Source organism: Engraulis encrasicolus, chromosome 22 (genome assembly GCF_034702125.1).
Source record: "Engraulis encrasicolus isolate BLACKSEA-1 chromosome 22, IST_EnEncr_1.0, whole genome shotgun sequence".
In the NCBI taxonomy this organism is placed as follows: Eukaryota; Metazoa; Chordata; class Actinopteri; order Clupeiformes; family Engraulidae; genus Engraulis; species Engraulis encrasicolus.
The window spans coordinates 12,448,146-12,462,906 of record NC_085878.1 but is presented as its reverse complement, the minus strand read 5'-3'; the positions used below and the strand labels follow the sequence as shown (position 1 = coordinate 12,462,906).

At 40.5% G+C, this 14,761-nt stretch overlaps 1 protein-coding gene across 4 annotated transcripts in view; it reads right to left on the bottom strand.

The window, feature by feature from the left end:
* Positions 1-6,276: 6,276 nt before the first annotated feature.
* Positions 6,277-14,761, bottom strand: part of dgkza (diacylglycerol kinase, zeta a) — a 76,911-nt gene continuing 68,426 nt past the window's right edge. For all 4 annotated transcript variants that reach the window (XM_063187897.1, XM_063187898.1, XM_063187899.1 and 1 more), the window contains 5 exons: positions 13,372-13,421; positions 12,727-12,847; positions 11,893-11,929; positions 9,771-9,870; positions 6,277-6,513 (listed from right to left, as the gene is read on the bottom strand). In XM_063187897.1, coding sequence (XP_063043967.1) covers positions 6,397-6,513; positions 9,771-9,870; positions 11,893-11,929; positions 12,727-12,847; positions 13,372-13,421 — 425 coding nt within the window. In that variant the 3' untranslated portion in view covers positions 6,277-6,396. The remainder of the gene's footprint in view (positions 6,514-9,770; positions 9,871-11,892; positions 11,930-12,726; positions 12,848-13,371; positions 13,422-14,761) is intronic.

Here is a 14,761-nt window from a genome sequence, read left to right as displayed (position 1 = left end):
AGCCACCTTGCTTATGGCAAATACTGTGACTAATTGGGTGCATGCGAGACCTGGCTGAAACTCGGTCACTCATCAGTTATTTACAATCTGTCAACAACAACAAAAAACAAAAAAACAAAACAAGACAAAAACAAAGTGTCAGTCTATCAGATTCAACCGGCAAAGCTCCCACAGCAGCAAATTTACGGCACAGTTTAGTTTTCTCTTCAGTTCTACTGAGAGCACTTAGTTTGACTGTTAGGCTCTGACCATAACACACTATTAGAATCCCTAGACTTCACCCCTTTCATGGACCAGAGGAAATTAGTTCTCAGAGAGAGAGAGAGAGAGAGAGAGCGAGAGAGAGCGAGAGAGAGAGAGCATTTTGTTTCATGACAGTCCCTGCTCATTAAACCTGCTCTGCTCCACTTTTTTGAGCCATAACTCTCTTTTAAGAGAACTGTAGCACCACAAATGAGAGCAATAGTTGCACACAGCCAGACAGGGCACTACTACTACTACTTCCGCAACAATAAATACGGAGTGCTCTCTGTTCAACCTGTTACTACAGTCCTTGAAGCCTTTGGTGGACCTAATAAATCCTCCTGCTTTCATTCAGAAATAATTGGGCATGAACAAACAAGTTAGAAACCCTACATCTTTTGAGTCCTGAGCCCAAGAGCATACTTGAGACAACCACTCTTATCCCCTTGATTTCTCTTTCTTGTTTTGTAATTAAATGGCATTGCATTGCATGTCAAATTGACATCTATTTCCAGAAGGACCAACTGAGTCTTAGCATGATAACGTGATGGTAGCTGTAGTGGAGACGTGGCCTGATTAACTTCAAGAAACCGTCACTGCTTTCTGAGAAAAATGAATAATTGAATAAAGAAAGCGTGATTAAGAATTTCTGTCATGTGAAGAACTGTTCATAGTATATGTACTGGATAGACATGGTCATGTCTTAAAGAGCCTACTATCCATATTATCCTATGCTACAGGCCCAATTTCAAAATCTCGCACGTTTTTCATCTCGGCATCTCTCACGTTCAACACACAATGCTGAACATTTCATGGAGCATGGGATGTCAGAGCTGTATATCAGACCTACTGCAGGGAAAAGTAGAAAACCACAATGACATTTTTGACATTTCCTTTCAACATTTCCTTGAAAAAATGGCTGAATTATGTGCTTTAGTAGCACATATCACTTACTGAGCATTTCTGCAGTATGACTTCACTTGCTATAAAAACAAGACTTATGTCTATTGTGGTAGCTACATATGGTATATCCCCAGAACCAACATCTGATCAAATCAGCCAGTCCCTGCTTGCCTGGTTCCCCCATCTCAATTTCATGTAAATGGGCAAAATGCTATTGCGTGCAACTCCATTAAGCACCATACCTGCTCTCTTAGACTTAACCTCCATTTGTTGCCAACTGTGTGCCTCAATAATAAGCGCTGTAGCAAAGCGACGTGTGACTTAATTCAGTACATGCAGTAAAACAGCATGCTCACATTTTATTAGGTTAGTAACAGCACTCCCATATTGAGATGTGAAAAGCTTACAACAGTACAGTAGACATGAAAGTGTAAAGAGATCATTCATCGTTTTTATACTTTGTATGTCTGTTTGAATGTATTTATTATTTTTCTGAACAAATAACAGCATAAGCATGGATCCACAATCCACTTATGGCCAGAATTTAAATAACAACAAAACAGTATACTGAGGATCAGAGTTACTGTACATATAGCAGCAAACAAGCTTTCTCTGCCCCGAATTAGACAGCAACTGATTGGCATATACTCAAATTGATCCAACAACCTCAAACACATATAAAATATAGCAATCATCATTGGAGGAAATACATATATGCATGGGGAAAGGCAATTCATATTAATGATTCGGTTAACAAAGACGCTTCTTTTAAACATTTGAAACTGAATGATGTAGGTCTCATTACCCATTATAAGGTACAGTAAGTCCAAATCACATACTGTATAAGGGTAAATATCTTTCACCATGTCATGCCTACCTACGAACACTAAAATACTCCAGCAAACCATGGCCATTGCCATGTCATGTAGTCAATAAGTGCACAACCCGAAGCACTTTATGGGAATGCATATTCATCCACTGACACACACTACTTGGGGCTGCGTGCTTTGCTCAAGCACCCTTAGACCGAAAGTGAGGAGGAGGCGGAATTGAACCAAATGCCCCTTAGATAGCTAGGGAACTGCCTCACCCAAGCCACTGACTGCTACCTGAGAAGGATGTTAATGTGTACAGCTACAGTATGTGCATGTTTTGTAAGATAAGTACATAACTCCTCTATCTCATCCATTCACGTCTACATATCTCTTAGCCTGCGGGCTTATGTAATGATACAATTCTGTAATCAAACTCCTAATCATGTTGAGAAATTATGCCGTTCCAAAGACTGTAATTTATGACAATCTCTAACATACTGTATCGTATTCCTCGCAAGACAGCAGATGGTTAGCGTGACTAGTTAATAGGGGAGACCAAAAGGTATGTAATGATGCACACAATTGTAATTACAGGGGGAAATAGGGGTCTTGGCACCCCCTGATCAAAACACAATTCCCCCCAAAGAAACAAAAAGTAGCGGGTTTGCTAGAAATGGCATATTAACAAAATTAAAGGAAAAAGTAATACCCACCAACCAACTATGGAGGCATTATTTTCACTCTGATTATTACTGTATACACACAAAAGCAAACCTACGTAACAGAGTTTAAATGAGGTCGGCCAGTTCTCTGTAGCACACCTCTTCATCATTCTAGTTTTGTCATGAAGAGGTAACTTGGTTCAGTGGAGGCTGTAGCTGTAGCACATTACACAGTACATCCATCTGTTGCAAAGAGCGATGCCAAGATCACACTTCATATAGTACACAGAGAAGACATTCGTTGGGGGAAAAAAGTATCTTCATTTAATCATGTCAACATATGCATACATATCAGAGCTGTCCTCAGATGCAGAGGGAGCAGTAATGTGTGACTGAATAATGCTGCTCTCTCTCTGACCCCCCGGCAGCCTGCATAATGACTTGATGCATGGTATCGATCTCTGTAATAACACTATCTAAATGAGAACATTTCATGGAACCGCAAATGTAATTATCGATGCCAAACTGCTTTAATTACCTCACTTTACGCCCCCGTGGGTATAACACAGCCGCTCTGAATGTGTCACACTGTGTCCAAATAATGGCTCGACTACTGTATGCAACGGGTAATTTCACACAAGAATATAATTGTGTGTATATCATGTAGCCAGGGACACATAATGTGAGCCATTGTTTGTCAACTGTCTATCCAGCACATAAAGTGACAGGACACAAGAGATATTTAATGTGCAAAAAGGGCATTATATTTGGTCTTCCATTGTTTTTACATGGTCAGCAAAGCCAGATCAGTTCAATAAAGAAGAAAAAAATGCACACACAAACATACTTACACAGCTCATTTAACAACTCAGTATGAACAACAGCACTCAGTGTCACAAAAAAGCTTTGAAGGTTTCATCACTGTGTGGTGCTGCATCGAAATAAGGCCATAATGACTCTTCAACTCTGTGAAATATATTGTTGTTTTGAAGTGCAATGGGAGAATGAGCAGGGATTGGGCATACGTAATGATCATGATGTCATTATTTTGTTCATTTTTATGAACCATGAGTGCTGTGGCAATAATTACAAACTGCATCTACCAAGCACAGTTAATAAATAATAGAATGATGATGATGATGATGACGATGATGATGATGACGACGATTGTGATGAAAATGATAGGGATGCAAAAACCCATTTGGGAAAATGTGCCACGCCCGAAATGGGATAGTGGAAACCACTGTGAGTGTTGAAAGGACTCCAGTTCCATGGTGTACTGTAGTCCAGTTCCAGTGTACTGTACTGTATATCTGACTCAAATAAGCCAGTTTCTCTCGTAAATGAAATATTAACCACTTGCTTATAGCTATATATAGCCATGTTGCCATGTTTCTCTTCCTTTCATCTCACAAATCTGTGGCAGTCAGCATGTCTCTCTGTGGTACAGGAGGCAGTGCTGTGAACCAGGCAACAGGGGGCTGTTCTTCACAGGGGCAGTTCTAGACCAATTACAAAGGGGGCTGAGGAGGGGCCATTATTTTTTTTAGGGGGACACATACATTGACAAAAGATATACATTTTTAATGCTATGAATATAACATATACAAAAATGTATATCACGTTGCAGTCGTGTGCTGTTCAACACATGGGCCACAACAGGGGCCAGGAGGAAAATCTATAGGGGCCCTGGCCCACCCTGGCCCCTGTCTAGAACGGCCCATGGTTCTTCAGCTTCTCCTATTGGTTTGGCTCTTTAAAGAGCAGTGAAAAACCTATTCTCCCACTGGCTTGCCTCTTCTCAAAGGACGTAAAGATACTTGCAACAACTTTTATGAATAGGTGAAGCGAAACAAACTCCATGCATGGATATGGGGTGGCAGAAAGTGAGTTGAAAGACACATGTCTATAGAAGTTGACAAATCCTACGATAAGCCTAAAAATCTACTTCTGTTCTCATTTTGATCTCATTCGTATGAAAAGGTTTTAAACAATCGTCACCCCAAGACCCATATGTACTGTAAAACATACAAATATGAATATTCAAAAACCTACTCCTGTGAATACTTCTTTGACCTCCATATTAAGTTGTTATCTTTTTACCTCACATTCCCAGTAAATATATTTGAATAAAAAGCCTAATAATTAACTGATTAAAAACCTAACGCTGCCAATTTAATAGTAATAGAAAATAAATAGTTTGCACAAAACACCATAACTAGCACTTAAATAGCAATAATAATAATAGCAATAATAATAGCAATAATAATAATAATAATAATAATAATAATAATAATAATAATAAACTCATCTTTAATTTTTACTGCAAAACTAGCATATTACAGTGGAGTTTCTGATGGTGAATTGCACACATACAAGTTGCGGTAACAGAGTCAAAGAGCTCTGTACGTTAAGAAAATAATAATAACAAATTTACATTATTTATGATAAAAATAGGACAACACAGAAATTGATTGCTAAAAACATATTAACATCCATTTACTGTAAAATAATATACGAAATAAACGATTACTTAAGTACATCGAGCTGGAATTGCCATAGTTAACCATGGGCAAAAATCCATGGCGTCTGAACCTACAGTGCAAAAAACTGTTGACAAAGCACTACGCTTACAGTACCATTTAGCATATTTTTTTAATCCAAAAACAAAACCATCCAAAGCAAAATAAAGTAGCCAAAATAGAGGTTTACACTGCTGATAAGAGTCCATCACCAACCAGCTGATTTGAGGGAAATGCAGGCCAGGGAACTTTGGTGTGTTAACGATGGTAAATTACATTGGGGTCATGTGACACCATTGCAAGGTGAACAGCAGTATTGACTAAGGAACATTTAAAACTCACATTTACATTGTTTTTTTTCCCCAAAAGGACTTACTGTTCCCCAAAACATAGGCAAGAAAACCCCTAAAATTATCTTTCTTTTTGTTATTTTACAAATCCATATATTGTGTGATCTCTTCCGTATATACCAGGTTCTCTGTTTTATGGCAGAGATCTGGAATTTTTGGACCACAGCAAGTGAAAATGTATTTATTTCTTCCATACTCCTGTGTGTTTTGCATTGTCTGCGGCTGACCAGCTCAAATCTCCTGCCGTCCCCAGGCTTTCTCTGAACTCATTCATATTTTTTAAACATTCAACTTTGCAGCACAACATACAGTCTAAAAACACATTTAATCCTACCACGCGCACACATGCGCACACAAAACGCATACACTCACACATACACACAAACGAGTACAAATAAACAAAAACAGATACAAAATAGCCTACAAACATACACAATTCAACACTATGCTTTTTTGGCAGTGCAATAAATAAATATAGGATCTAAACCTTGCTCTTACATTGCTTATGTTAGTAGAAAAAAAACAAAACCACCCATCAGCCCACCTCGTCTTAAGCTGCTTCCACATCTTTAACATGTGAAGGCGTCTGAAATGAAATGCTTTTCCAACCGAAGCTAAGAACTCCACAGATTCAGGATGGCGTTCCATCGTTTGTGTTTGTGTTTGTGTGTGTGTGTGTGTGTGTGTGTGTGTGTGTGTGTGTGTGTGTGTGTGTGTGTGTGTGTGTGTGTGTGTGTGTGTGTGTGTGTGTGTGTGCGCGCGCGTGCGCGTGCGTGCGTGCGTGTGTGTGTGTGTGTGTGTGTGTGTTTAGGTAGGTATTGTTTTTGGCACGAGTAAAAGGAGGCTTTAGAGTGAAGAGTAAAAAAGGCCGCCATGTTTGTTTGTGTGTTTTTTTTATCTATCACACTGCAGTCTCTTGGTCCTCTCGTTGGATCATCTGGTAGTGCTGCCGGTTCTCCAGATAGGCTGCCAGCTCAGCGTCCTTGGCTTTCTCCGCACGGTGCTTTGGTGTGTCACCCTGGTGAGCAGACAAGAATGGGGTAAGAGGATGACACTACAGCACAAAAAGAAAATGCAAGCACAAATGGCAATAGACGACTGGATCCGAGAAACTGTGATTTGAAGGACCCTGCTTTTTTTTGAGATTGAGGATTTGGGAATAGCATATCTGTTTCCAATATAGCATGACCTTTCAAAATTGTTGGGACTTCAAATATTGAAATGTGGGAATTCTAGTCTGAGATTCAAAAACAATGATGCATTACACACAATGCTTCAATTGGTGTCTGAATCTTCTGACTCTTTGAATCTTCATACGACAAGCCAGCAACTGTTTGACTAGTTAGCACACATTGAAATGGAGTTGCTTCACTCAGTTTTCTAGCTCCATACTTAAGTCAATGTACTGTATGTTTGCAGTAAACCTATTCAGTTCAGAATGAACAAAAGCTGTAATGGCTACAAGGACAGATGATATTTGGAACTAATGATTTGTCTTAGTCAATAACAATTGAAACTGCAATAGCTGTTGTATTTCCCTTTTTGTGGATCAGTAGAGAAACCAGTGACAGCAGTAAATGCTTAGAATAAACAGCTTTTGTTTTTTTATTAATATGGGCTCTTTAAATGAGCTCTAAAAAATCAAATAATAAAGGCCATGTATTTCTGCTTTGATTAAAATGAGGTTTATTAAGACCTTTCGCTATACCTCCACTACAGATCTATCACCAGCCCTTTTCAATACCAAGGCTAAAAGGCGTTTGCCATAGAAATTGCCTTAAGATTAAAGCAAACAACAGCAGCATTTGAGCACCCTCTTATTTTGACTGCCCTCTTTCACCCTGCTCTTTTCTCCAGCTTGGAGCTCCTTACCTTCTCATCTCCTCTCTCTCTCTCCTCTTGACTTTTTCTTAGCTGTCTTTTTCTCGCTGCACTCCTCTCCTCTTCTCTATGCCAGTCACTTCCTTTCTGGACTGCTCTTCTTTTGTGAGCCGTCTCTTTCACATACTTTCTCTCACACACTTCTTCTCCACCTTTCATTTCATTTCATTTCATTGCAATTCTGTGTTTTGCTTTTTCTAACAAACGACCCATCAGGCGGAAATATTTTTTCACGACCCAAGACCAATCCCATTTTGCAAAGAAAACCTGCATATAATCAAATCAGAAAAGGGGTCCGCGCGGAGAGATATTAAGCTCCCGCCGACGGACAACAATTGATAACCTATTTTCATTATCTCCCATTTCAAACACCAAACTTCAGCCCATTATGCTGTTCATACTGCATGCAATTTGTCTTCTCACTCGCTTGTGAGGTGTCAAAAAGGTCTCTGGGAAGAAAAAATGTTGGATGGCATTGACGGATGGTCAGTGGGTGGAAGCCGACGGTAGAGACCATCTCTCCCGATGCCAAACACAGCTCATCTAAAATAAAAAAAATCTGTCAAGAGTGCGCTGCATGGAGGCTGAGCTAGCAAAAGATTTCCCCACCACAAGGTTGACCTTGCCTATCACCACACGGCCCGCGAAACAGCTGATCATGCATGCGTTTTAGTCTGGCCTCAATTTGGGGCACTTATTTGAGGGAGTATGAGGAGGTTTATGAGGGCCTTCACCTACAATTCCCTAACGTGACATGCAGGGGCTTTCCTGAGGAGAGGTGGTTTATTAAAAGCAAAGGATTGTTGCCTCGCATTGCCTTAGCCTCCACCCACCTGCTCATTAGACACCTCATTATTCTCCTCTGGAAACACCTGCCTGCTCTGGATGGACAAGGGACACCATGCCTTCTATACAAGTCAAGGAAACCTTAAACGTCTTCAACGTTCCCTTAGGAACAATGACTGCATTTTCAGCTTATAGTACATTGTCAAATGTTAATGAGATATTAGACTAATATGCAATCTCTAATACCAGACACAGCATGGGGGGGAAAAGAACAATTTTCTAGTATACCCTCTGAAGGGTAAACTTCTAAAGCCTCTCTTTAAAACTATACAGTGCATCTACTGCAGGGCTCATACAGTTACGACGCCTGTTGGTCCATCAACAGTTGTGACTGGGCAACATCTCTGGTGGCTAATTTTCTTCATTATTTCAGCCACAAGATATGGGATCACTTCTCACAGTGAGAAGGCTATAGAACAGAGCCACTACTGTATATAAAGTGTGGAACAGAGTTGTTACTTTGTACCCTCTACTACACCAAAGTGACCAATTAGGAACATGCTACAAAGCAGCCTGTGTCTTGTGACTGACCCACTGAGACCCATCGATGTGGGGAGGGTTAAAGTCTCCCATGACAACTCAGGCGTCAATTGGCCAAACATATTGCGTATGGGAAATATTTCCATACACTCCGTATTGCTATCAACCGTTTCACTGAGAACAATACCGTCATGTAAGCGTTTCATAATATTGCCTTGGGCCATACTATGTTGTAGGAGCACAAATAGAGAAACACTTGGCTTGCCATTCTATTGTTTGAAAGATTTAGCTGATTCTAGATGGAAGCTCAATCTCTAACATAGCGTAGAGAGAGAGAGCTCCGGAGAGCTGTGAGCCTCTCCTGAAGAAAAATTAGAATGCTTGATGAACGATTTCCAAAATAACTTCCTCTTCCAACCCATGGACATTACGTCCTCCCATTAATTAGGCTCATATTCTTTCAATCTTTTTGAGTTTCCCTAAAATCTTGCAGCCTACTAAGGCCAACCCTCCCTTTAAATAAATCGAATTCATGTTTCTCTTGTTTTCATGCTGGAAAAGAGCAGTTCTCAGTAGTTGCATCCCCATTTCCTGAAAATACTTCCTGGAAATAAAGCGACAGGATATGGAAAGCAGGTGTCTTAAACGTATCACACATTTAAAATCTACATAACCCTCAAGTAATTGATAGAGCCTTGTCAAAAGGCACATGGTGCTCCTGTACATGCCTGTGCTGCGGTCTCTGTGAAGGCGGGTGTGGAAATAAAGCTAAAGGGTATGGAAGGTGTCTTAAACCCACGTATACATACTACATACATAACCTACATGCATGATGCTACTGTACACACCAGGAGGCAGCTTTGGCTAGGCCCAGGGATAAAGTCATTCCAAGGGCCCCCCCACCCATGACATATGTAATGAGGACCCAATTTGGGGCCCTCTCTCTCCATGGGCCCAGAACAACTGAGCCCATTTGTCCGCCCCCTGTCAGTGTCCCTTCACACCGGTGCTGATGTTTCTTTGAAGGGGGCTGGTGGCTTCCAGGAAAAGCAGGAAGTCCTCACTCACCTGCAAATCCGTCTTCATCAAGGAGGCTCCGGCTTCCACCAGGAAGTGGCAGATGGTGCGGTGACACAGCGACGCCGCTTTGTGCAAAACAGTCTCCCCGCTGCCACACACAATGACAGATGGGGGTGTCAGGATGTTGCAAAACAGGGTGGATGCATATGTTACAGTATGATACTGTAAAATTACCAGCTCTCCTCATGACAACTTGGCCTATCCAACAATAACAATTACTTCTTCAATTACCATTTCCCTTAATTTCACGATTTAAATCTCATTTCGTATTCAAGGCAAGGCAAGGCAAGGCAAGGCAAGTTTATTTATATAGCGCATTTCATACACAGGTGCAACTCAATGTGCTTCACAAAGTTAACAAATGTAAATGAAAGGAAAATTCACTGTATCAACATTTTTTCCGGTAACACTTTATTTTAGGGACACATCTATTAGCGCTAATACATAAAATATTAATGCATGTGTAAGTAAAGTGTAAGGCATGTACTAAGTAAAATAAGACAGTTGTTAAGCATGTATTCACAAATGTCTTGTTCATGCACAATAAGGGATTTATTACCAATATAACCTTAGTAAGGACCTAGTAGACCTAGATTTCTATTTATGTGTAAGCAGTAAGGGCCAGAATACAATGTGTATAAGCTCCTGGTACACTGTGTGAACAAACCCTGAACAGTGTGAAAACAGATGTGGAATAAGGGTCCCTATTCTAAAGTGATGCATTGCTCAACCCAGATGGCTTAGGGCCCCCGCACTACCTAGGGCCCCCACCTACGTGCCCCCCCCCCCCGGGAAGCAAAGTGTAAGAACATTTCAAATTCTATATTAGTCTCAGTAGGTATGAAGATCTCACTTATTCTACTCATTATGTTGATGAGTAATTGGAAGCATTATATAGCAAGGATTGGACGTAAAGTTATCAATGACGGTGGGTGGTGAGATGTCATTTTTTCATACACCAATTAGTTTTAATTGTAAAAACCCTGCAATAAATGCAGGATATAACGATGAGTAGTAGTTTGGAAGCGAAACTAAGCTATTCCTTTCTGATAAATAAGTTAATGTTTGAGAAACTTAGCTACAAGAAGTGCAGTGCATGATGGGTACGCCCTTAGCAACTAAATTTCACAAGTGAGGGGAGGAGCTAAGGACGTAGGCTCAGAGCTGGGTAGGTTGTCTGTTGGCCTAGATTGCGTACCCATCATGCACTGCACTTCTTGAAGCTAATGTTCTCAAACCTTAACTTAATTATCACAAAAGAATATATTAGTTTTGCTTCAAAACTATTATTCTAATGTTTCTGCATTTATTTTGTTTTGTTTTTTTACAATTAAAACTTTAAAAATTAAAAATTACATCTCACCAACCCACCACCATTGACAAGTGTACGTTCAATCCTTGCTATATAGGCTCTTGTTACCTCTCTCTCATCGATAAGAACAAGAGAAAGCTAGATGACTTGGCTTGTAGGTATTAATTATTTGATATACCCTTACACTTTGTAGATCGGGGGGGCTAGGTAGTGCAGGCCTGGGTGGTGTGGGGGCCCTAGGACTTTGGTAGTGCGGAGGCCCTGAGGCTACCATCTGGGCTGACCAATGCATCACTTTAGAATAGGGACCCTTATTCTGCATCTGTTTTCACACTGTTCAGGGTTTGTTCACACAGTGTGTCGGGAGCTTATACACATTGTATTCTGCCACTTACTACTTACTAATAAATAGAAATATAGGCTTACTGGTCCTTACTAAGGTTATATTAGTAATAAATCCCTAATTGGGCATGAACAAGACATTTGTGAATACATGCTTAACAACTGTCTTATTTTGCTTAGTACATGCCTTACAAGTTACTTACACAGGCATTAATATTGTATGTATTAGTGCTAATAGATGTGTCCCTAAAATAAAGTGTTACCTGTTTTCCTGTAAAGGTGTGTGCAATTGGACATTAGCGACAACAAAATTTTATGTATGCACAATTTCTTAACTTTTGGAACCAGTCAAAAACAAAAAAATCTCCACGGACAGTCCAGTTCATTTGCATGCCAGTTTCAAGCAAACAGGAAGTTTCATTGAGTTAATTTCCAACTTTTCAAAAAGGCACTTACTTTTCTCTCTCTGATACATCCAAGATATCGGCGGGTGCTGTGGGAAGAGAGAAAGCGAGAGAGCGAGAGCGAGAGAGAGAGAGAGAGAGAGAGAGAGAGAAAGACAGAGAAAGACAGAGAGAGAGAGAGAGAGAGAGAGAGAGAGAGAGAGAGAGAGAGAGAGAGAGAGAGAGAGAGAGAACATGGGTAAGTAAGGCAGGAGCCAAAAGCCAGATTGACGCTTGCGAGAGTAAAAATGGATGGGACCCAAGGTTATTTGCGGCTCCTCACTGGCGGCCATAAAAAGCCTGTGTAGGAGTAGTTTCCTGACCACCATCACCTCGGCCTCCTCAACCACTGCCATCCGCACTCGCTGCCCCGATGGCACAGAGCGCTCAAGCATCATTTACTGACACATGCGAGAAGCCTATCCTATCCTGCACTGCAGTAAAATGGCTTGAAGAGGCGAAAAAGGAGATTTGGAATAAAATGCTGGCTTTGACGCTTTCTGTTTGTGTTGCTTTATGCCTTTGTTTGTGTTTTTTAATGGCGTTCCAAAGCAACTATTTTAACAATGCAAGCAGTTTCCTTAACTTTCCAAATAAACCAATTGCAATGCCTGTTGGTGTTTTTACAACAGAATTATGACTCAATAAACTAAAGAGAGTGTGCCTGTGTGTGTTGTGCACCATGTTCAGTGTCTTTAATATTTCATACATACTATACTGTATGTTTTTCATTAGAGCGGAACTTCACTCTAATGTTTGCTGAGCAAAGGTAACAAAAAATTCCATCATCATCGATCATACCAGTGCAAAGATACTTAGTGAAGTGTAGGGAATGGGATTCACTTACCATTGTCAATAATGTAGCGCACCATCTCTTTGCTGCCCACATCCACTGCATGGTGAAGCAAAGTGCACCCATGGGAATCCTGCACCGTTAGACTGGCACCCAGTTTATGAAGCTCTTTAAGCTGCCAAACAACAAAGAGACTTCTGTTGATATTTCAACATTATGATTTATTGAAGAAAATACCTTGATCCACAAGATTGACACATCTAGGGTATATAAGCTGATGACTTAGAGGCATGAGCTGCATTTGACCGTGAAAACTGAGAAAATTAAAAAGCTTTCTAGAGTAAAGCATTCATCAACATTCTTATCTTCAGTAAGACACACAAATCATATATGGCAATGAAATAGGCCTGGGGATGCTACTGTATGGCAAAGCACACTAATGTAGTTGTACTGAATGCATGGGGCTACATGCCCATGGGCACCCAGGTAAAAATCTGGCCTGTGTCATTTCCCAACGTTACCGTGGTTCTCTCCACCTCCAGCCCTGTCCTAATATAAGCCCAAAAATATACTCAAACAAATAGGACTAGTAAGGAAGTACTAAATTATAGATTCATAGCAAGTGATTCATTTTAAGCAGATTTTTGAGGATTCTGAAAGTCATGCTCTCTTTTTCTATTGTTTTAAATGTTATCTTACCCTTTGGTGGTCTTTGCTCTTCACACATTCAATGAGCTCTTCCGTTGTGACTGTGAATGAAAAGTTGAATGTAACACTCATTAGAAAATTACCTCCCAAATTATTGTTACTGTACTAATATTAGGGCTTTTATGAAACCTAAGCAACAGAACACACACAGTGGAGCATGGGGAGCACAAATACTATAATAACACTCAATAGCAAAAACACAACTAATCAAAAATTGCTATTGCTGTAAGGCCAGTGGAGAGTTGTTTATGTTTTTAATCTCATCTTTCCACAAAATAAACCCAACTAATACATTTCTGTTCTCTAGTTTGCTCTGAGGATGCATATGCCTTCTCTGCCTGGTGTTTCGTTTCTGGGTCACCCTCCATCCATATAGTAGTCAGGGACCATATGAGCCTCCAGTTTATAGTAAATAGGGCCGTTAAGCCAGTGCTGGCTGCCAGAATAGATGGTCTTCATTCTACTGGATGGCCTCTGTCTCAGTCTTTGCCACAGCCACATCCAGGGACTCTGACAAAGACGGACAAAGGGGGCAGTTGTCCTGGTCCCAGGGGAGAGAGGAGCCCCAGAAATGGGTTCTCAATACATGGCTGTATAGAATGTGGGGCCCTTTCAGTTGACTTTGTACGGGGCAGCAGTCAAAGTTGTCAGCGGTCCTGGCCATAGCAGTAGCAACAGCGGTGGCAACACCACCACAACCACGACACGCTTCAGAAGAGTGAGGAGGCAATCTGCTGCATGTTCAATATGCACTCGGTCTATTTTTGATGGACGCCACTTGGGATATGCTTATGAAAAGCAGTTCAACCAACCAGCCAGCCAATTCAGACAGTTTCATGGCATTTTTTCACTCTCCCTCTTGTACGAATATTCAAGCTCTTTTTTCTCTTTTCGTTCCTGGACATCACACGATTTTTCTGTTTCTGTTTTTTTTCCCTCTGTTGCTAATGTGCAATGTATGTGTGTTATGCATCTGATATAAATGAGATGACTATTTCTGGAACCAGCCACACATATTTATCAAGTATCACAAAATGCTGCTAAAATATATGACACACAATGTTAGGCTTACGTATCTCACTGAAACATTTGCATCACTGGTGAAATTTACCACAGAGCAGTGTAAGGTCAGAGCATATTGTAAGTTCTTTATTTCAACATTGTTTGGTTTGTAGGGCTTTATTTGAATAGTCACTCTACAGAGACTTCCCTACTTGAACACTTAATGCTGTTTAGTATTCACTGACAATCCATCACATAAATCTACCACATCCCAATCTTGACTTTAAAAAGACACAAATAAGGCTGTTTTATTGTTTGTGGAGAGCCTTTAGAGCCATCCGTTCTCTTCAAAAGAGATGCACTGTGTCACCCTGACAAC